Raw genomic sequence first — 22754 nt, forward strand, 5'->3', positions numbered from 1 at the left:
GTGAGCTGAGAAATGGCAAATGGAGTTTAATATAGATAAGTGTGAGGTGTTGCATTTTAGAAAGTCAAATCCAGGCTGGAGTTGCATGGTGAATGGTAAGGCCTTAAGGAGTGCATTGGAAGAGAGGGAACTTGGTTCTCCGAAAGTGGAGTCATAGGTAGACAGGGCAGTGAGAAAGCTTTTGGCACACAGCCTTGATTAGTTAGGATACTGAGAGTAGAAGTAGGGAAGTTATGATACTGGTGAAGCTGCACTTGGAGTAGTATGTTCAGTTTTGATACAGAAAGGATGTTATTGAGCTAGAAAGAGTGCAGAAGAAACTTACAAGAATGTTGCTAGGACTTAAGCGGCTGAGCTATAGCGAGAGGTTGGGCAAGCTAGGACTTTTTGCTTTAGAGCATAGGATACTGGGGTGGGGGGCAATCTATTAGAAGTGTATAAGATCATGAGAGGCATGGATAGAGTGAATGCACTCAGTCTTCTTCCCAGGGTTGGGGAATCCAGGACTAGAGGACATCACTTTCGGGTAAGAGGGGATAGAATACATGGGAACCTGTGGGGCAGCTTTTTACACAGGGGGTGGTATGTATTTGGAATGAGCTGCCAGTGGAAGTGGTTGGGGTAGGTACATTAACAACATTTAAAAGGCATCTAGATGAATACATGGATAGGAAATGTTTAGAATGATATGAGCCAAGTGCAGGGAAACGGGGTTAATGTGGATGGACGTTTTGGTTTTCATAGACCCGTTTAGGCTGAAGGGCTTATCTCCATGCCGTAGGACTCTATGACTCTACGATCAGAAGGATGAGGTGTGCTCTGCAAGGACTCAGATGATCTATCCCTAGACTGCCAGGAATAGAGTAGTGACAGTTATGAGGGAATGGGCCAATGGGGTACCTGGGTCAGGTAGATGCTAATAAAATCTAGTGGATTCAATACCTAAGTGCAAGATTGGCAGTGATTTTGTGGCAACCTCTGTCATTCTAAGCAGGATAATTTCAGCATTGTTTACCATTTGTTTTAATGTCATCATTCTGACAATTATAAAGCTGCTGGCATGCTCACTGTATTTTTTTAAAAATCTTTAAACTCTCCTATCTTTTTATAAGTTCAGATCTGCCTGAAGATCAAATAGTACATTGCTGTCACTCTTTCACAACCATGATGAAAAGCTTCAACCTGAAAGATGATCTTTCACTTTACCTCTACCCTTCAATGTGCCCTTCCTCGGGCAGGAAGGGAGGGACTGACTTTCTTGACTCTCTCTTTCACCAGTACTCAAGGCGAGCTAATGCTTTACCCAAAGCTTCGTTGCAGCTCATTACCATTATCAGTTATCAATTTGATATCTTGCTGTTTTTCTGAACCTGCATCCCTCATGCGTTGAAGCCAAAGTTCAGTGTAGCTTCTTCTACTCAAGAAGTGTGAGGGAAGCCTTCATAGAATTGGGTCGTAGGTTTTCTTAAGTAATCTCTGACAGACAGGTCAGTCTGCAAGAATCAAATAGAGATACAGTCACCCAGCCACTACTGTTCACTACAAAGATCATTGTTGAGATCTTGCATTTTGATCAAACAGACAAAAACATAGGGACAAAAACAAGCTGATGTTTGGCCCACCTTTGGCTGGAGGAATCTCCAGGCTAACTTTCAAAGCTTGGTTTTCTACTTTGTACTAAAATATTCTGATGATACAATAAAGTCTATCCCTTCATCCAAGTCATGAATATACATCATAGTTAGTTAATTAAAACCCAGCAACTATCCCTAAACACTCCACTAGTCACAGTTGGATCATTTGAAAATAATCCATTTTTCCAACTCATTGTTTTCTAGCAATTAGCTAATGCTCATTCCATGCTACTGTATCAGCCTCAAACCATGAGCTCTTACCTTGTGCAGTAACCAGTTTTGTGGCACCTTACTAAAATTCTTAAAGAAATCAAAATGAATTTGCACTACAGGATTTCCCTTTCTCAAAGCTGTGTTGAATCTGTCTGGTTAAGTTATGATTTGCTAAATATCCTGCTACTAAAAATATAATTGGATTCTTTCATTTTCCCAAAGATAGATGTTAGACTAACTGGCCCATAATGTCCTGCTTCTATCTCCTTGCTTTCTTAAAGATTTGTATTACATTTGTAATTTACAGATCAGTAGGGACCCTTCCATAAACTAGGAAATTTGGACAGTTATTAGCAATATATCCATTATCTTTGCAGCCACATTCTTTAAATAATTTAAATTGCAGATGTGTTAGCCTTGCAATCCAAATAGACTCGTACAGTTATAATTAATTATAATTTTCACATTATGTTCTCTCAATTGGTCATGATTATTTTAAGTTCCGCCTTTCCCTTACCCCCTGATTTTCTACTGTTTGGGGGATGCTGTTTATGTCTTGCAGCGTGAGAACAGACTCAAAGTACTTGTTCAAAGTCTCTGCCTCTTTCTTGTTCCCTACTGTTAATTCCCCCTCTCCCTTTCTGAGGACGTCATGCTCACACTTGAACTACTTTCTTCCTTTTTATATATCTGTCAAAAATTTTACTTTGCTTCTATATTTCTTGCTAGTTTTCTCTCCTATTACAGTTTCTGCCTTTTGTTGATTTCTGACATTTACCCTGTGTTATTGCCGAACACTAATTGTTGTAGTATTGTACAATTGATGCCTTCCGTAACTTCTTTTAGTTAATCAAAGATGGCTGTCCCTTATCATAAAATATTTTTCTCCATATGTTTGTTAAGCATTTTAAAATATCTCCTTAAATATTTTCCCCACCTTTCTACCGCCTTCCCTTCTAATCAATTTTCTCCTACTACTTTCTGTAATTCTGTAATCTGGACTGGGCTATTAATTACTCTGGAAATCAATTAAGATATAGGCAAATGCACAGGACACTTTTTATATAATCAAAAGGAATTTGTACATACATTGTCCCTTTTACAAAAAGGAGGATCATGGAGACAGCCAGTCTCTGCTGCATCTCTATCTTAACACTGAGGTCAATCAGAATCTACATACCAGGCTGAGAATTAAACTTGACAGGAAACTGTTCTTGCTGAATCTCTATGCCAATGAGGGTCAAACCAATCTCTGAAGAAGGGTCAAGGCCCGAATCGTCAGCCTTCCTGTTCCTCTGATGCTGCATGGCCTGCTGTGTTCATCCAGCTCCACACCGCATTATCCCAGCATCCTATTGTCATGCTGTATAAAATCATCTGCCTTTGTTCAGACATTTCTTGCACTGTAGCTCTGCTTAGAGTAAGTTGAAAAGCTTCACCTTGTTATCTTCTTTTAGAATGTTTAAGTTCTATTCCGTTAGAGTTAATTGTAACTTCAAACCCATGTCTTTGCCTTCATTTATGTTTGAGACACTAGTTTCAGATTCATGTTTCTTACCATCTAACTGAAATTCAAATTCTATAATAAGATAATAAAGTGTGAAGCTGGATGAACACAACAGGCCAAGCAGCATCTCAGGAGCACAAAAGCTGACGTTCCGGGCCTAGACCCTTCATCAGAGAGGGGGATGGGGTGAGGGTTCTGCAATAAATAGGGAGAGAGGGGGAGGCGGACCGAAGATGGAGAGAGGAGAAGATAGGTGGAGAGGAGAGTATAGGTGGGGAGGTAGGGAGGGGATAGGTCAGTCCAGGGAAGACGGACAGGTCAAGGAGGTGGGATGAGGTTAGTAGGTAGGAAATGGAGGTGCGGCTTGAGGTGGGTGGAAGGGATGGGCGAGAGGAAGAACAGGCTAGGGAGGCAGAGACAGGCTGTGCTGGTTTTGGGATGCAGTGGGTCGAAGGGAAGAGCTGGGCTGGTTGTGTGGTACAGTGGGGGGAGGGGACGAACTGGTCTGGTTTTGGGATGCGGTGGGGGAAGGGGAGATTTTGAAGCTGGTGTAGTCCACACCAGCTTCAAAATCTCCCCTTCCCCCACCGCATCCCAAAACCAGCCCAGTTCGTCCCCTCCCCCCACTGCACCACACAACCAGCCCAGCTCTTCCCCTCCCCCCACTGCATCCCAAAACCAGCACAGCCTGTCTCTATCTCCCTAACCTGTTCTTCCTCGCGCCCATCCCTTCCTCCCACCCCATGCCGCACCTCCATTTCCTACCTACTAACCTCATCCCACCTCCTTGACCTGTCCGTCTTCCCTGGACTGACCTATCCCCTCCCTACCTCCCCACCTATACTCTCCTTTCCACCTATCTTCTCTTCTCTCCATCTTCGGTCCGCCTCCCCCTCTCTCCCTATTTATTCCAGAACCCTCACCCCATCCCCCTCTCTGATGAAGGGTCTAGGCCCGAAACGTCAGCTTTTGTGCTCCTGAGATGCTGCTGGGCCTGTTGTGTTCATCCAGCTTCACACTTTATTATCTTGGATTCTCCAGCATCTGCAGTTCCCATTATCACTGATTCAAACTCTATAATGTTGTGATCATTTTCACTCAGATGATCCTTTATTCTGAGGCCATTAATCAGTCCTGGCTTGTTAAACATTACCAGATCTAAAGTAATCTGTCCCCTTTGTGGTTTCAGAATGGATCGACCTATGACACAGTCTGTGAATTCATCTCGCAGGCTATTTTTTGCTAACTTGATTCACCAATTTACGAATATTAAAATCTTGCATAATTATTACTCTTACCATTGTGTAAATGTTTTGTACCTTGTTTCCACTAAAATAATCTCTTATTCCCATTTCAATCTTTAAAAACCAACCCTGTTGGGCAGGTATCAGAACAGGGTACATGACCCTTTCATTGCTCCATTTCACTCTGAGTTAAAGAGACGGTATGAATGAATAGCAGTACATGTTAAATTTGGAACACCAGCCCCATTTTTCCCTGTTCCAAAGTTGTTGAAGACCAGAAGTGGATTGGAGTCCCTAATATATAGACTGACTTGCATTTACCTTACCAGTTATTAAAGCATAACGATGATGACTTCAGCATTGTCAGTTTTTTGCATTCCCCAATTACTAGGGAACGCAGGCTCAAGGTGCGAGGGGAGAAGTTTAAAAGATATGTGCAAGGCACATTTTCACACAAAGGGTGATGAGTGCCTGGAACATGCTGCCGGAGGAGGTGGTGGAAGCAGATACAACAGCAGCATTCAAGAAGCCCCTGGGCGAATACATGAATAGGAAGGGAACAGAGGGATATGGATACTGTAAACGAAGACAGTTTTAGTACGGAAGGGGAAAGTGTGTCAGCACAGGCTTGGAGGGCTGAAGGGCCTGTTCCTGCGCTGTATTGTTCTTTGTTCTTTGAAACCTCAACACCACACAGTGGGTTTTCAGCAGTTTCCTTCTACCGAGACGAGGCTGCTCTCACCAATCTGAAGATACCAAGGGAAGACAACCAGACAGTGCAACAAGTCCACACCACCCCTCAGAAGAGCATCCCACCCAGATTCTACCCCTGATTTCCCATATCTAATCCACCTAACCTAAATATCCCTGAATACTACGGGCAATTTAGCAAGGCCAATCCACCTAGCCTGCACATCTTTGGACTGTGGGAGGAAACTGGAGCACCTGGAGGAAACCCACGCAGACACAGGGAGAATGTGCAAACTCCACGCAGACAGTCGCCCATCCCTGGCACTATGAGGCAGCAGTGCTAGCCACTGGGCCACTGTCCCACCCAGAGGAGTTGTACTGAAGATGGTAACTGGTGATAGCCACCTACTTGCATTGTCCATTGTCCTGAACTGCAATCCAGGAGGTTTTGGATGGTATTGTAGAGAACAATCCTACCCACAGCCCCACTGTTATTCAAATACAACTTTAATCTCTTTTACAGACTCAGTGTTAGCACATCCAAAAATACAGCATTCCTGCTGTATTTCACTTCAGAGTTAGCATAAATTATTGGTTCAATTCTAGACTGGAGCTTGAATTCATAATTATTTGATTAAGAAACTAGAGTGTAACTAATAAAGGATACTTGCTGATTTCTGCTTGATTGCTTTCTCATTAAGGAATCTCTCAACACGAAAATAGTTGTAAATGTCTTCTTTTCCGTAAAGGGTATGTACATGGCCAGTATCTATTACCCATTCCTAATTGCCTTCAGGTAGGTATTGGTCTTGTTGAACTTCAGAAGTGTTTGCAATGAACACATTCCTACAGTGCTGTTAGATAGGGTCTTTCAGGATTTTAACTGAGCAACATCAAAGGAACAGTGCTATAGTTAAAATTAGAATGGTGTGTAGCTTAGAGGAAACTTGCAGTGTGAGGTGTTCCTGTGCATCTACTCCTCTTGTCTTTCGAGGTGATAGAGGTAATGGGCTTGGAAGGCGCAATCAAAGAAATCTTGGTGAATTGCTACAGTGCATCTTGTAGATAGCTCTTGTGTATTTCATACCTATGATTTCCTGAAAATCATTTTTGTGATTTTCCAGGTGAGCCTCAGACCTTCTCACTGCAGTTTCAGAGAGCTGAAGACTATCCCATTGACCTTTACTATCTGGTGGACCTCTCCCTTTCTCAGCAGGATGACTTGGAAAACATGAAGAGGTTGGGAATCGAGTTGAAGAGAAAATTGCAGGAGATAACTTCTGCTTTCAGGATTGGTAATGAAACTTTAAACTTTTCTTTTATGATCCAGAACCTTGAAGTTGTAAAAAACGCAATAATAAACAACATACAAATCATAAGATGAAACTAGACTACAGAGCTTGTGAATAGTTGACTTTGAATAATCAATTTCATGCCATAGCCCTCAATTTATTGTAAATCTGTTCAAGCTTAATACATAGAACATTACAGCACAGTACAGGCCCTTCGGCCCTCGATGTTGTGCCGACCTGTCGTACCGATCTCAAGCCCATCTAACCTACACTATTCCATGTATGTCCATATGCTTATCCAAAATGATCTGAACAGCATTTTTCATTACACCCAATTTCAAATTAGTCTTCTCTACTTTGCTAATCTTAGCTCAAGTAATATTTTCTGACCAATAAATGTGTTTTCTTTTAGGGCTTGGTATCTTGCAGAAAACTTCTTGTACAGCTGGAGAAACTTGTAGAAGTCAATTCAGCTTCAAGAATATTCTACCACTGACCTCAGATGGAGCTATGTTCAACACACTGATAAACAGCCAGACTATCATTGCAAGTCAGAATTCTTCAGAAGATGCTGCTGACGCAATAATGCAGGCTGCTGTCTGTGGGGTGAATACAAACACTATTTGAATATTAGAATTAGAATTTATTGTCTTGTGCACTTGGATGAGAGCAGTGAAGAGTTTGTAATGTCGCTGCTTATGGTGCCTTCTTTAGCTGCAGAATACCTGGGCACAGATACTCAAACATCTGTTACAGAATTGAAAGAATAATAAATCGTCTAACATGGGAATACAAAGTTTATAAAAAGTACTTGAATTACTCAAAGTCCAGCATAAGATTAAAATAATTTTTTAATGTACTCAAACTACATTCCTTTTCACCAATTCCATGCCAGCACCTTGCCTCCAGACCATGTTTGGCTTTAAAACTCGAGGCATCGCTTCCAGACTGCAAGGGTCTCGCCTTCCCCTTGGCAGCCTCTAACCTGGGGCTTGCTCCAGGACTCACCTCCCACACCAGCCTCCAGTGCAGGACTTGGCCCAGGGACTCACCTCCCACACCAGCCTCCGGTGCAGGACTCGGCCCAGGACTCACCTCCCACACCAGCCTCCGGTACAGGACTCGCCCCAGGACTCACCTCCCACAACAGCCTCCGGTGCAGGACTCACCTGCCACACCAGCCTCCGGTGCAGGACTCACCTCCCACACCAGCCTCCGGTGTATTATTCACCCTAGGACACCCTCCCACACCAGCCTCCGGTGCATTATTCACCCCAGGACTCACGTCCCACACCAGCCTCTGCTGCAGGACTCACCTCCCACACCAGCCTCCGGTGCAGGACACGCTCCAGGACTCACTTCCCACACCAGTCTCCAGTGCAGGGCTCACCTCCCACACTGGCCTCGACTGAGACTCACTCCCACATCGGCCCTGTCTCGGACTTAACCCCCAACACCGGCCCGGTCTCGGACTTACACCCCCACACCGGCCTGGTCTCAGACTCAGCCCCCACACTGGCCCGGTCTCGAACTCACCCTCAACACCGGCCCGGTCTTGGACTCACACCCCAACACTGGCCCTGTCTCGGACTCACCCCCCGACAGCAGCCCGGTCTCGGACTCTGCCCCCACACCGGCCCGGTCTCGGACTCAGCCCCCACATTGGCCCGGTCTTGGACTCAGCCCCCACACCGGTCCGTACTGAGACTCACCCCCCCACACGGCCCGGTCTCGGACTCACCCCCCACACCGGCCCGGTCTCAGACTCACCTCCCCACACCGGCCCGGTCTCGGACTCAGCCCCCACACTGGCCCGGTCTCGGACTCACCCCCCCACATCGGCCCGGTCTCGGACTCAGCCCCCACAGTGGCCCGGTCTCGGACTCAGCCCCCACAGTGGCCCAGTGTCGGACTCAGCCCCCACACCGGCCCGTACTGAGACTCACACCCCACACCGGCCCGGTCTCGGGCTCAGCCCCCACACCGGCCCGTACTGAGACTCACCGCCCACACCGGCCCATACTGAGACTCACCTCCCACACCAGTCTGGTCTGAGACTCACACCCCACACCGATCTGGTCTCAGACTAAATGTTGGCATTTCTGTGATCTGTGTTTCAGCCAGAAGCTGAAATTTCGATTTGAAAATCATGAGAACACAGTCTATGACCTTTGTCACAGACTGAAATCAGTGTTGTGCCTTAAAGTACAACTTATCAGTCAAGTCACTCATTATGGAGAATGCCACAGGACTAAAGAGTTTGAGACTGAAGCAATTTGAAAGCTGCACTTAGCAACAGTGACCCTGGAACTGCCAATGGTTGTACTTTATTCTTGGGATGTGGACATTGCTGTCTAGGCCTGCAGTAATTGCACACAGGGCAGTTCACAGTCAACCACATTGCTGTGGGCCTAGAGTCACATGTGGGCCGGACCAGGTAAGGATGACAGTTTCCTGGATCAGATGAATTTTCCGTCGCAATTGGCAATAGTTTACAGTCATCATTAGACTCTTGACTCCAGATTTTTATTAGATAAGAACTTCACCATCTATCATGGTTGGATTTGAAACCAGAATCCCGGAACATTACCTGGGTCTCTGACTATTAAATGACTGATGACTATTTAATGACAATGAGACCAATTTGACCCCCTTGTCATTAAAATCCATTTGGCTCACAAAGACCTTTAGAGAAGGACATCTGTTGTCTTTCCCCTGTCTGCCCGACATGTGACTCCAAACCCACAGCACTATAACTGCACACTGACCTAGCCTAGCAAAACACTGAACTGAAGGACAACTGGGGATGGGCAAAAATACTGGCCTTAAGACAAACTGTGCAAACTCCCTTATTGTCATAAATAAGCAGAAGAGAAATAACTGCAATAACACAGTGATAGTAACATCAGAAATATACCAAACAGTTGGATCTGTAATATCATTAACTATGCAGCTGAAAAAGGCAAATTAGCAAGGCTAATTAACTGAACATGCTGATAGGAGTCAATAAGCCTGGCTCACTGAGAGATGCCCAACATTCAATTGCAAATTTGTTGACAATGTAACTGAGCCTGAGCTTAGATGTGGAAGAGCTTTATGTACAATTCAGGTTTTTACTGCACAAAGGGGTTGGATTTCACTTGTGGGCTACACAAAGCACACCGTTTGATATCCTATGCACACATCGTACACCCACTGACATCTCATAACCTGTGGGTTTGTTGCTGACTACCTGTGCCTAGAGGGTGTGCCATCTGATCTCCTGTCACTGTGCAATGTGCCCACTAACTGTGTGTATGGTAGGTGGGGGTGGGTGTGTTTTAGCTGTCTGCCTGCACCAGGGGACCATGCTGGCTTCCTTGGTAAAGATGCCAGCCTATATCTGTGATTTTCGCTGGCTGACCATTTCTTGCCCATGGCAATGCGTGTCCATGAATTTAAGGGGATGTCATTACTAACATCATGTATACAAACTGCAGAGTCCCAGTGCAGCCCCTATGGCCCAAGGCCTGCCAAAATAAGACATCCTTGCAAGACAGCAAAGTTACAGGGACAGGAACAGAATTTGCTGGAGAAACTCAGCAGGTCTAGCAGCATCTGTGGAGAGAAAGCAGAGTTGACATTTCAGAAGTCTGATGAAGGGTCACTGAACCTGGGTTGACTCTGCTTTCTCTCCACAGATGCTGCCAGACCTGCTGAGTTTCTCCAGCAATTTCTGTTCTTGTTTCAGATTTTCAACATCTGCAGTTCTTTGCTTTTAGCAGGGTTACAATTCCTTAAGGGGGGATTCTTGGAATGGCAGAATTAAAATTATCTAAGTGTCTGCCCATGAAAAGATCTTAAGCTGATCTTGATAGGACTCCTTTTGTTCCATTGCCTGTGGAATTGGTCCCACCGGCTCCCATCTAAGATGGCGATCAGTGTTGCAGAAGCAAATTATTAGAAATGCTGGCTATCTTGCATCAAATGTCATTCTTTCAGAGACTTCTGATGCAAGAGCAGCTAGGTCAGTGAGTTAAGTACCATGGAGCCATAAGGGATGTTTTCCAGAAACAGGAGAGCTCAATTAGGTAGCAGGCTGGTCATCAACTAGTCCAAACAATATCCAAAGTCGACCCTGCAACCTAACAGATGAGGGATCTCCAATAAATAAGCGATTATCACAAGGCTTGTGATTATCAAGAAACATCTTAATAAATTATTATCCTCCAAGAATAATATATTAAGAATCATCTTAATAAATTACTATTCTCCAACAATAATATATCAAGAAACATCTTAATAAATTATTATTCTCCAACATATTTTCAATGATTTCTTTCAAAAGCATAAACCAGGCATCCACAATTCTTTAAATTCAAGTCCATAAAATTATGAGATATGATGCCTTTGTAACAATGACAGTTGGAGCTGCTTGAAGCTTGCACTAGACAGGGCTTCAACCAATTTATAGCTGAAAGATGTTCCTGACATGCCTCAGTCCCTGATTTTCTACAGGAGAGATCAGCACATGTTGCCAGATAACTGATGAGCATTTGCTAGAAAAGCACCCCTATGGTGAGCTCGGTGAAGGCAAAGAACTCAAAAAAACACTTCAGGGGCATCTTGTAGGTTTCACTGAAGTGTTTGAACATCTCCCCTGTTACATTTGCAAAATTTTGCATAAGATTCTTCTGTATGTTGCAGTCTCATCAGCAAAGGTGCTACCTCTTAGGATCAGAACAGATTCCCACTGGCCAGCAGGAAACATTAGCTTCACAATTCCAGAGCTGCCAGAAACTCTTCTGCACAAAGAATGTGCGTCCAAAGTACAACATATCATTCTGTTGTCAAATTGGACTGGTTAGCTATTTTTGAACATGTCACATCTGAAACTGAACTTGGTGAATTCTGTATGACGTTGTGGTCATCCTCGACTATGAATGACAAAACAAATGAAAAAAATAGCCTCAGAGATAATGGGAACTGCAGATGCTGGAGATTGAAAAAAATAGCCACTGGGCTTCAATGTAGATCATAGATCAAATGATAAAATGAGTCTATTGTCTGAATCAGGTTGGACTACTAAGTGTAGTATCCATTTAAAATATTGCTGGTCACTTCTGTGGACTCCATTTTGATGTTGTCAACACCATATGAAATGAGTCAAAAATAAGCATTCAAATTTTCTATATTGTTTCAAAAGCTTTTGCACTAATAACACTGCATCAGATTATTGGGGATATCATTCTGGGAAATGATATTTTATAAGCTATTGTCTCATTCATTTTGATCTTCAAGAGGAAAGTAAGTTGGCAATCATTTTATTGAAGCTGCATTAGGATTTGTTCTGACATTTGAAACAAGCTGTCACTTGATGTATGTTGATTTGAAAGAGCTAATGTGCTTGAGGCTGTGTTGCAGGTGTTGGCTGACTGCTGCCTTTAGGAATGTTCCCAAGAAGCTGAGGAAAGTGATGAGTGTGTGTTTTCTCACACTCCTTATCTTCAACAGGAGTTTTGAAACAGTGATGGTTGAATCCAGATCTTTATGTGGCCTCCTGATCTAACATCTGTAGTGTACATCAGCTGTGCCTCGTGTGGGAATTATTCTTGTTGGATTTTGACCTTACTTGGCCTCAATTCTGAGGCTGTCAAGTCTTTGGCAGTTTACTTGAGCAGGAATGTTACAGGAAATATGCTTAGATATAAACAACAGTAAAACTGATAAAGGTTAGCTGCACAACTATTGCTGAAAGTTACTTAGCAAAAAATGTAAACAGTGTAGTGCTTAGGCTTTCAGACTGAAGGTTTTAGAATTTAGGGGTACTCAGGGGAAACATTCATAGGTTGAGAAAAAAACTTCTTGGGCTTCAGTTTGGTAGCTTTGTAGAAGTCTTAAGGTGAAGCTGGATGCATAAAAAAATTACCCCTGGGGAAGTGAGGTTGTTTCGGACTATTAAGAAAGAGTCACCTCAAAGGAATCTAGTTTAAAAGTTCCAGACAGAAAGTATTTGATCAAGACACTGAAGGAGTTCTTTGAAGCTGAAAAAGTCTAAGCTCATCTGTATGAAGACAAGTATTTGTAAGAGTCCATCCATTTCTTAAGACAAGATAATGAAGCCACAGTTAAAGATATGAGATGGTAAAGAATTCTCACTGGTCTGACAACTGTAAAGGAGAGTTTTTTGGGGTTAATGGGATTGTGTTTTACTGGGTGTTTATAAAGTTTTAGAATTGTTTTATGTGTAGAGTTTGGTTTATAGAACTAAATCTGCGGCATGTCATGGTTGTAGAAGACCACCTCGTTAAAATAAAAAAAATTCTCAAACCAGATTTCAATCTGGGATAATGGGAACTGCAGATGCTGGAGAATTCCAAGATAATAAAATGTGAGGCTGGATGAACACAGCAGGCCAAGCAGCATCTCAGGAGCACAAAAGCTGATGTTTCGGGCCTAGACCCTTCATCAGAGAGGGGGATGGGGAGAGGGAACTGGAATAAATAGGGAGAGAGGGGGAGGCGGACCGAAGATGGAGAGTCTTCAGGACATGGTCGAGCAGTTTCAAGGCCGAAGAGATTACAAGAGAGTTGCAATGGGAGAGAGGAATTCTCCAGCATCTGCAGTTCCCATTATCTCTGATACTATTTTAACCTCACTGCGAAGCCTCTTCCAGGGATGCCTAACCTGAAGAAGTTACCCTCCTCCCTCCGGACCAACCTCAGGGAATCTCTCTCCCATTGCAACTCTCTTGTAATCTCTTCGGCCTTGAAACTGCTCGACCATGTCCTGAAGACTCTCCATCTTCGGTCCGCCTCCCCCTCTCTCCCTATTTATTCCAGTTCCCTCTCCCCATCCCCCTCTCTGATGAAGGGTCTAGGCCCGAAACGTCAGCTTTTGTGCTCCTGAGATGCTGCTTGGCCTGCTGTGTTCATCCAGCCTCACATTTTATTATCTTGGAATTCTCCAGCATCTGCAGTTCCTATTATCTCTGATACTATTTTAACCTCACTGCGAAGCCTCTTCCAGGGATGCCTAACCTGAAGAAGTTACCCTCCTCCCTCCGGACCAACCTCAGGGAATCTCTCTCCCATTGCAACTCTCTTGTAATCTCTTCGGCCTTGAAACTGCTCGACCATGTCCTGAAGACTCTCCATCTTCGGTCCGCCTCCCCCCTCTCCCTATATATTCCAGTTCCCTCTCCCCATCCCCCTCTCTGATGAAGGGTCTAGGCCCGAAATGTCAGCTTTCAATCTGGGATCTGACTTGTCCAGTAATAGTATTAATTGGGATCATAACAATGTTATTTTAATTATATCGGATCTCAGTTTAGTGCACTAAACCACTTTAGACAGATATTTGTGATACATTGCCATCTTTCTGTCACATCATAAGGCAAATAGTATGCAGAAGGCTTTTCCCTAAAATCTTTATCTCTAAAATCAACTGTTCAAGTTTATTTCCATCTCCTTTCTCTTTTCCTTATTTTGTCAAGTAAAACTACTCTTTGAAATGAGTCTAGATTTATCTTTAATTTATTTAAATGTGCTTTCCCTTACAGGATATAATTGGTTGGAGATCTGTCACAAAAATGCTTGTCTACTACAGTAATACAGGACTTCACTTTGCTGGAGATGGTGAAGTCAGCAGTTTGTTGCCCAATGATGGTAAATGCCATATTGACAGTCAAGGTGTATATACATTGAATCATCAACAAGTAAGCTTGTTTTTGAACTTATAAAATCAACATAAGAAATATTGGATAGATGTTACATCTATTTAAAGAGGAAAAGTATTTCTAAGTGCTTCTTGAGAATCTATATATACCGATTTCTTTTGGGGTTTACACTATTCAAAATATTTTCCATTGTCTTCTAAAAGCTTGGTTTGAAAATAGTTGGGATTGATATAATTCAAGTCCTGCGAGTTGTATTGGACTCCAGCACAGCAAATGAATTGATCAGTGATTTAGTAACTTGTGCTATTGTTAGTGTTTTAGACGTGGTAATGTTGGTAACCTCACGTGCGTTTGTACCAGTTAATGTCCTGAGAAAGGAAATCTGGTACATTTTTGTGAACCACTGCAAATCCTTGTGGTGCTTCCATAATATTGTTAGGAAAAGATTTGTGGCTATTGGCCCTGCAACAATGAATGAAAAAGTGATATATATGAGGATTCTAACTAACTTGGGTGTAATCTCCAATACATTTCTAGTATTGTAGTTTTTACTTCAGGCCATCTCTGTATATTCAAGACCTTCTTTAATTTGTTCATGGGATGTGTGGACATTGCTGGCTGACCAGCATTTCTTACCCATCCCTAGTTGACCTTGAGAAGGTGGTGGTAGACAATAGACAATAGACAATAGGTGCTGGAGTAGGCCATTCGGCCCTTCGAGCCAGCACCACCATTCATTATGATCATGGCTGATCATCCACAATCAGTATCCTGTTCCCGCCTTATCCCCATAACCCTTGATTCCTCTATCTTTAAGAGCTCTATCCATCTCTTTCTTGAAAGTATCCAGAGAGTTGGCCTCTACTGCCTTCTGGGGCAGAGCGTTCCATATATTCACCACTCTCTGGGTGAAGAAGTTTTTCCTCAACTCTGTTCTAAGAGTTCTAAGTGGTGAGCTACCATCTTGAATTACTACAGTCTATATGCTATAGGTAAACCCACAATGCCTTTACAGGGTGGATTCCAGTATTTTAGCACAGTAAGAATGCAAGAATGATGATATATTTCCAAGTCAGGATGGTGAGAGGCTTGGAGGGGAAATTGCAGTTAGTCGTGTTCCCATGTATCCACTGCCCTAGCCCTTCTAGATGGAAGTGGTCATGGGTTTGGAAGGTGCTGAATAGGGATCTTTGGTGAATTTCTGCAGTGCATCTTGTAGACACTGCTGCTTCCAATAGTGGAGGGATTGGCTGCACGTGAATGTGGTGCCAATCAAGTGGACTGCTTTGTGCTGGATAGTGTCAAGCTCCTAGAGAGTTGTTAGAGCTGCACACATCCAGGTAAGTGAGGAACATTCCATCGCACTCCTGACTTGTGCCTTGACTGATAGGCTTTGGGGAGTCAGGAGGTGAGTTACTTGTTGCAGTATCCCTAGCTTCTGACCAGCTCTTGTAGCCACTGTGTTTATGTGGCGAATTCAGTTAAGTTAATTAAATTACTGGGTATAGAAAATCATTAATGTCTCTTCTTTGATTCAAAAGTGATTTTTTCTCATTGTCCTGAGTTTTTGCCTTGGGTTTTCACATATTAAAAGGGCCGATCCTCCACCTGTAGATCTTTGAGTACATGGGTGTCCCAAAAGGCAGGACAATGCATACTGCAGGACTCGCTTCCATTCTTTTTTCCCCCTTCAGAGTCATTCATAAGATGCTGTGACTAAAGCATAACCTTTCCTAATGGCCAAGTTATTGCCATTCTGATTGAATGTAGCTTGCTTCTCCTGGTTATTAAGGGCAATGGTTCCATGCCTGTATGAGAGCTTCCAAGTATATTTTAAGTGATTTCTTTGACCTCATCTTAACCGTTGTACATCTGAAAGGTTTCAGAAGAACCAATACTTGATTGAATGCAATGAGCACCTCTCACTGTGAGGATGTAATGAGGACTTCAGGAAAAAATGTAGGATTGCAGTGGAGTCAGACCTACATCTTCCTAACAGTCTTTGCATAATGTAGAGCCTATTGTTGTAATGTGTGAATAGTTGCAGACCTGTCATAAACATCGCTCTGTTTACGCTTCAAGACCCTTCTTGTTCTGCTGGAAGGTGACTATCCTGGCAGACCCTAGACTATGTAAGCTCCTAAAGAACCCATGCGCTTAGAAGATGCAGATGGCTGCGCACGCACCATAGACCATTCACCATTTGAGAGTTGACTGAGTACGACAGAAGAACTTTTGCCATTTGGAAACATTGTCTGGTCCATCACAGTTAATTTAACAGTAGGATTGCCTGAATGCTTGGGGAACTGGTTTGAAAACTGAAACTAACATTTGTTCAACAATCCGTCCTCTTGGTCAGGAGGATAAAAGCATAACTGAAGAAATTGTTCTTGCACATAATACATAATCAGGTCTCACTGCAGTACAGGAATGTGGCGATCATAATTCCTTTACCCAATAGACAACTGTTCTGTAATAAACCTCACAAGATCAAATATCACATGTTTAAGTGCCACATATCACATCCCCAGAATACACTTAAATAAAAACGCCATCTTTCCAGTGATGTATTAGAGGTATGTCTGCCCTATTTTGTTGGATTGAAATCAAAAATCAGGTGCTATTGTCAAAAGTTAATTGTAGAAATAAAAATGTTGTGCAGGTTGGGAAATGACCTGTAATGACGATGTTGCAACACTTCAAAGATATAAATGTTGTTGTACATTTTGCATTTCTTTTTCCTTTGTTATTATGCAAATTCCAAAATGATTTTTATTTATAGGATCATCCATCCATTTCTCAGTTGGCCCAAAAGCTTGCAGACAATGACATTCGGCTTTTTTTTGCTGTTAAAGAGGAGTTCAAAGACGTTTACAAGGTAAGACAGCTGTCCGGAGGGCCAGATATTGATGGATCTGGAAAATTCAATGACAGTGCGTCTGCGCTATCCTTGCCTTTCTGCACACATTTTTTTTCATGTTTTTTTATTAAAGGCCGGATGAATCTGCATAGATGAAGTTGATTTAGAATGCAGATTGTACCCAAGACAGGGAAGCACATCCTAAATGTGTTAGGGTTACTAGAGGCTGGGATGCAGGACATACTGACGAAGCCTAGCTATCTAGAATCAGAGTTTGGCAGAAGGGATCAAAATAACAGCCTATATTGGTCAGATCTGGTGCAATAATTTCCATACATTTGTTGAAACAATTATTAAATAAAAACCAAAAGAACTGCAGATGCTGTAAATCAGGAACAGAAACAAAGTTGCTGGAAAAGCTCAGCAGGCCTGGCAGCATGTGTGGAGGAATAAACAGAGTTAATGTCTCAGGTCCGGTGACCCTTCCTCAGAACTCTGAGGTTCTGAGGAAGGATCACCGGACCCGAAACGTTAATTCTGTTTTCTCCTCCACAGATGCTGCCAGACCTGCTGAGCTTTTCCAGCAACTTTGTTTTTGAAACACTTATCGATATTTTGAAAAGAATTTGACTTTTTTGACTGACAGGCCCTTTTTAAGAAAACTCTGCCCTGGTTTGGTGGTGCTCCATGATAGAAGCTGGTGACCCTGCTCCACTATGTAAACAATGACAGAGCTGCGTGTTAAATTGAATGAGTGGATAGTGATGAGGGTGTGAGGAGGAACTTGTTATGAGTAGAGAGCCGATCCTGCTTCGCAATGAGAGAATCTGAGCTTGTAGATTTTCCAGAAATAAATGATACATAAAGACAGAAACCATCTCTAATCCAATACAGGTTGTACGTTGGGTCCAGCTTAATGTGTTTGTTGATGGAGTTCTGGTTAGAATGCCAGGCACCCAGGAATTCCCTGGCATGTCTCTGTTTGGTTTGTGCTATTGTGAGTGTGTTGTCCCTGTTGAATTTGAGATGTGCCAGGGAATTCCTGGAGGCCTGGCACTCGAACCAGAACTCCATCAACAAACACATTGAACTGGGCCCAATATCAAACCAGTGAAAAACAGACCTGGAAATAATACCAACCACCCTAGCAAACCAAGACTTATAAATAACTAACAGGACAGAACATCAACGCTTCACCGGAGGCACACTGATGATGTTAGCTAGCAGGGTGTCTAAACTTCTGCATTTAAACACACAGGCTTGGCGAGCAAGTCTACAACCTCATCCGCAACCCAAGCTACAAATCTTCTCAAAAACTTTAACCAGTTTATTCCCTTTTATTTCTTTATGGAAATGTAGAAAGGAACCACAAGTTGATTGTTTCTGTTTATTTTGAAATGTATTTAAATGAAGAGATCCCTTGGCATGGAAAAAAGTGCTGACACAAATGAGCAAAAACACAGCCTCAAGTTTCTGTAATAAAATGTGTAATTTATTGTGTATAAGGCAGACATAACATAAAGTGTATTAGAATGTTTTTGGTGCAGAACTGGGATTATGTTGAAGTCTTGTAGACACTAACAAGTTGCATATTCCTTTTCTTTGGTTTTGAGGAAGAACTACATCAGACTTGAAATATTAACTGTTTCTCTCTTCACAGTTACTCCAGCACTTTCTGTTTTATATTTTATTGTACAGTACTGTTCTTAAACTGGCAGTGGATCAGCAAATCCTTTGTATTGTAATGTCATTTCATGAATTGTAGCTTCTGTTACAACGAATGAACGCATCCACTTTGAACAAAGCCTCCCTGCGGTGTTTAAGTGCCAACGAACAAGACAATATATACATTAGCAATGTGTGTCATTTAAAAGTAATTTTAGAAAGTGGGTGGGACAGTGCATTAAACCACTATTCAATATTTTTAGATAAGAGTGGACGGGCTGTGCAATTTTCATGCCCAATTTCATTGGAGAATAAGCTCAAACTGTATGTGATACACAGTTTTAAAATGATTCATAATCTACACAAGACAAATGATATAAGCTTTGATTAATTTTTGTCAGTGCTTCAATTGATTGAGACTATTGTCACTACAGACTAAACATGGCCTACTGAAAATTCCTTGATGAATTGCTACCCAGTTGTGTGGTACTTTTTATCTATTAACAGTGAAATAATTAAAAATTCCCGTTGCTGCAGTGTGAGTCATTGATATTGTGGATTTTGCTGTCAAAGATAATTGTTCAGTTTTGTTAACATATATGAAATTTCAGATGCATCTATATTTTAAACATTAGCAATATAGACTTCAACAGGGAAGTACTTTAGAAGTCAAGTATTTGTAAACAGTACTGTTCAACATCTGAATTCTCTGCCATACAATTATACAGCTGAAGTAATTTAGCTTGTCATCATTTGAACAGGAAGAAATGACAAATGACTTTTATTACTAAATAAATCACATCATAAATAAATGCTCTCTCTGCGTGAAATAATTCAGCAAATTGTTACATCGGAAAGTGTTTTCACCACATTCTCTGTGAAAGAGATTAATTGGTGCTGCCTTCTTTAGACTGAAATTGCTTACATTTTTAAAGCCAAAAACTGTAGCTATAGCATGTAGAGTGCAGGATAAAGGATAAATCTACAAAATAATGACTTTGTTTTAACAGACAGGCGGAACAACTTTGATGATAAAATAAGGAAGCAGCGTTAATAAACAACTTAAATGTAGCAATAAATGGTTAAATGCTAATCTTGTTGCTAATGACAGAAAATTAGAATCAAATTACTGCAATTTGCAAAGGTAATGAAAATTTCAGCATCCTAGCAAAGCATCTACGAGCAGGAAATGATGCCAAAAATGAATTGACTGTTTTATGGAATTGATACCTTAGCTTGACAAAGGACTGACATCCTTGTACAGGTTGGTATATGCTGTAAGGTAGTCAGGGTGAAGTTAGTGTGTTGTTCTCATGTGTGTTTTCACACATTCCTGATTTTCTCCTAGCCCTGAGAAAGGTTGAATTTATAACAGATCTCTGAAACATACATTTTTGTCTGTAGTCTTCCAGGCCAGGGTAGGGAATAATTTCCGTGGCTTTACACTTTTAGTCACCTTGGTTCAGTTGCGTTTTTTTTGTGTCACTGGTTAAAATAGCTTTTGGAAAACAGTGAACATTGTTGCTATTTCCTCTCAGTAGCAACTGTTAGCTGTATACAGCTTGAGTCATAGAGTCATAGAGATGTCATAGCATGGAAACCTACCTTTTGGTCCAACTTGTTCATGCTGGCCAGATATCCTAAATAAATCTGGTCCTATTTACCAGCATTTGGCCCATATCCCTCTAAACCCTTCCTATTCATGTACCTATCCAGATGCTTTTTAAATGTTGAAATTGTATAAGCCTCCACCTCTTCCTCTGGCAGCTCATTCTATACACGCACCACCCTCTGGTGGGACAAGTTGCTCCTTAGGTCACTTTTGCATCTTTCCCCTCTCACCTTAAAATTATGCCCTCTAGTTTTGGACAGTCCCATCCCAGGGAAAAAACCTTGTCTATTAGCCCTATCCATGCTCCTCATGATTTATGAACATCTATAAGGTCACAACTGAGAGATAAAGGGTGTTTAGAATATTTTAGGTCATTTAGATTTAAAGGTTGAAATGATCCCAGTAAGATTATAGAATAACTTAAATAGCCACTAGTCAAGACTGTGTTGTTAATTTCCTAAATTTTTAATTATAGATTGAAATGTTTTAGAAACTAAGGATGGCTAGAGGATTGCTGCACATTCAAAAGCAAGTAACCTGACATTCTTTGCATACATTACCCATACAGCTGCTTATCATCCAATAATTACAATGTAGTTTATGGATGAACTGGAGCCAAAGGGCTCTGTACCAGTGGAGATTTTGTTGGCAACAAGAAACTGATGGTCTTTGGAATATTGACCAATTATCAATAACGAAGACTTCTGCCTACAAACAGTCACAAAATTAGTTCGCAAGTAACTAAACTGCTTTGGGTTGTGAAGAACGTAGAGAAGCCCTTGGATCATGACCATGTTAGGAGTGCGCTTTCTCTGTTCTCTGTAGTAAACCACATTAACCCTGAAGGCAATCAACAGTTCAAGAAGCTGTGACATTTTAGTTGATAAACCAGAGACCTTTTAGAAGTGAATCAGCCACCCTGTGCCTCTTGCAAACCAGTAGCAGCATGTAGAGAAGGATGACTGAGAAGCAATATTCTGACGAGTGCAAGAAATATAAGAAACAGGTTCCTTGTGAGCAGGAACCACTGAACTGCTTTCTTAGTTTTTCCATTTATCCATAAACTCTCTATCTTTCTTTGTCTGTGTGCTTACGATTATGTGTGTGTGAGAGGGGTGTTTATACATAGAACATAGAACATTACAGCACAGTACAGGCCCTTCGGCCCTCAATGTTGTGCCGACCTGTCATACCGATCTCAAGCCCATCTAACCTACACTATTCCATGTACGTCCATATGCTTGTCCAATGATGACTTAAATATACCTAAAGTTGGCGAATCTAGTACCATTGCAGGCAAAACGTTCCATTCCCTTACTACTCTCTGAGTAAAGAAACTACCTCTGACATCTGTCCTATATTTTTCACCCCTCAATTTAAAGCTATGCCCCCTCGTGCTCGCCGTCACCATCCTAGGAAAAAAGGCTCTCCCTATCCACCCTATCTAACCCTCTGATTATTCTATATGTTTCAATTAAGTCACCTCTCAACCTTCTTCTCTCTAATGAAAACAGCCTCAAGTCCCTCAGCCTTTCCTTGTAAGACCTTCCCTCCATACCAGGTGACATCCTAGTAAATCTCCTCTGCACCCTTTCCAAAGCTTCCACATCCTTCTTATAATGCGGTGACCAGAACTGTACGCAATACTCCAAGTGCGGCCGCACCAGAGTTTTGTACAGCCTCACCATAACCTCTTGGTTCTTGAACTCGATCCCTCTATTAATAAAAGCTAAAACACTGTATGCCTTCGTAACAGCCCTTATGCATGGATTAAAGTTTTAATTAGCAGAGTTATGTGCTGATGGTTCAATACCATTTAATTATGCTTAGAGATTAATTATTTGTAATAAATAGTAATAAATTTTTGTGACATACAGAAACTGCTCCATGCTTCCAGTCAACTCAGTCTAAAAGAAAGTGGGGAATTTTGTGTAGTTTAAATTGTGTTACCAGGAATCGCATGTTTTGATTCCCGATGTGCTGCTTCATTAAGTTGTGAGATACCAGTAATCCACTAGATAAGTACAATAGTTCTGTTAATGCTCTAATAATGATTTGAGAACATGATCAAGTTATTTAGCTGACTTTGTTCATCCATGTTTCAAATTAGCATAGACTGTTTTCACCATCTTCTTAATGGTAAACTCTGGTTTGTGTTGTATGATGGACCCTCACCTGAGTCACCTTTTTGAAAGCCACATCAGGTAGATTTATGACTAGCATCCTCCTTTTATTTTGGGATCTATATGACCTGAATTGTCTTGATCAGTAGACGAAGTCCACTTGCCAGTCTAATGAGAAGAGTTTTTTTGTCATAAACAAGATGCAGGATGAGATCATCCCAATCCCTCAATGGTATGGCCTTGGTGAGAAATTTGAG

The 22754-nt window shown here is 42.0% G+C and overlaps 1 protein-coding gene across 2 annotated transcripts in view; it reads left to right on the top strand.

The window, feature by feature from the left end:
- Positions 1-22754, top strand: part of LOC125446984 (integrin beta-1-like) — a 93063-nt gene that overhangs the window by 31682 nt on the left and 38627 nt on the right. For both annotated transcript variants that reach the window (XM_048521063.2, XM_048521055.2), the window contains 4 exons: positions 6413-6583; positions 6993-7186; positions 14121-14276; positions 17020-17115. In XM_048521063.2, coding sequence (XP_048377020.2) covers positions 6413-6583; positions 6993-7186; positions 14121-14276; positions 17020-17115 — 617 coding nt within the window. The remainder of the gene's footprint in view (positions 1-6412; positions 6584-6992; positions 7187-14120; positions 14277-17019; positions 17116-22754) is intronic.

Source organism: Stegostoma tigrinum, chromosome 2, assembly GCF_030684315.1.
Source record: "Stegostoma tigrinum isolate sSteTig4 chromosome 2, sSteTig4.hap1, whole genome shotgun sequence".
Classification (NCBI taxonomy): Eukaryota; Metazoa; Chordata; class Chondrichthyes; order Orectolobiformes; family Stegostomatidae; genus Stegostoma; species Stegostoma tigrinum.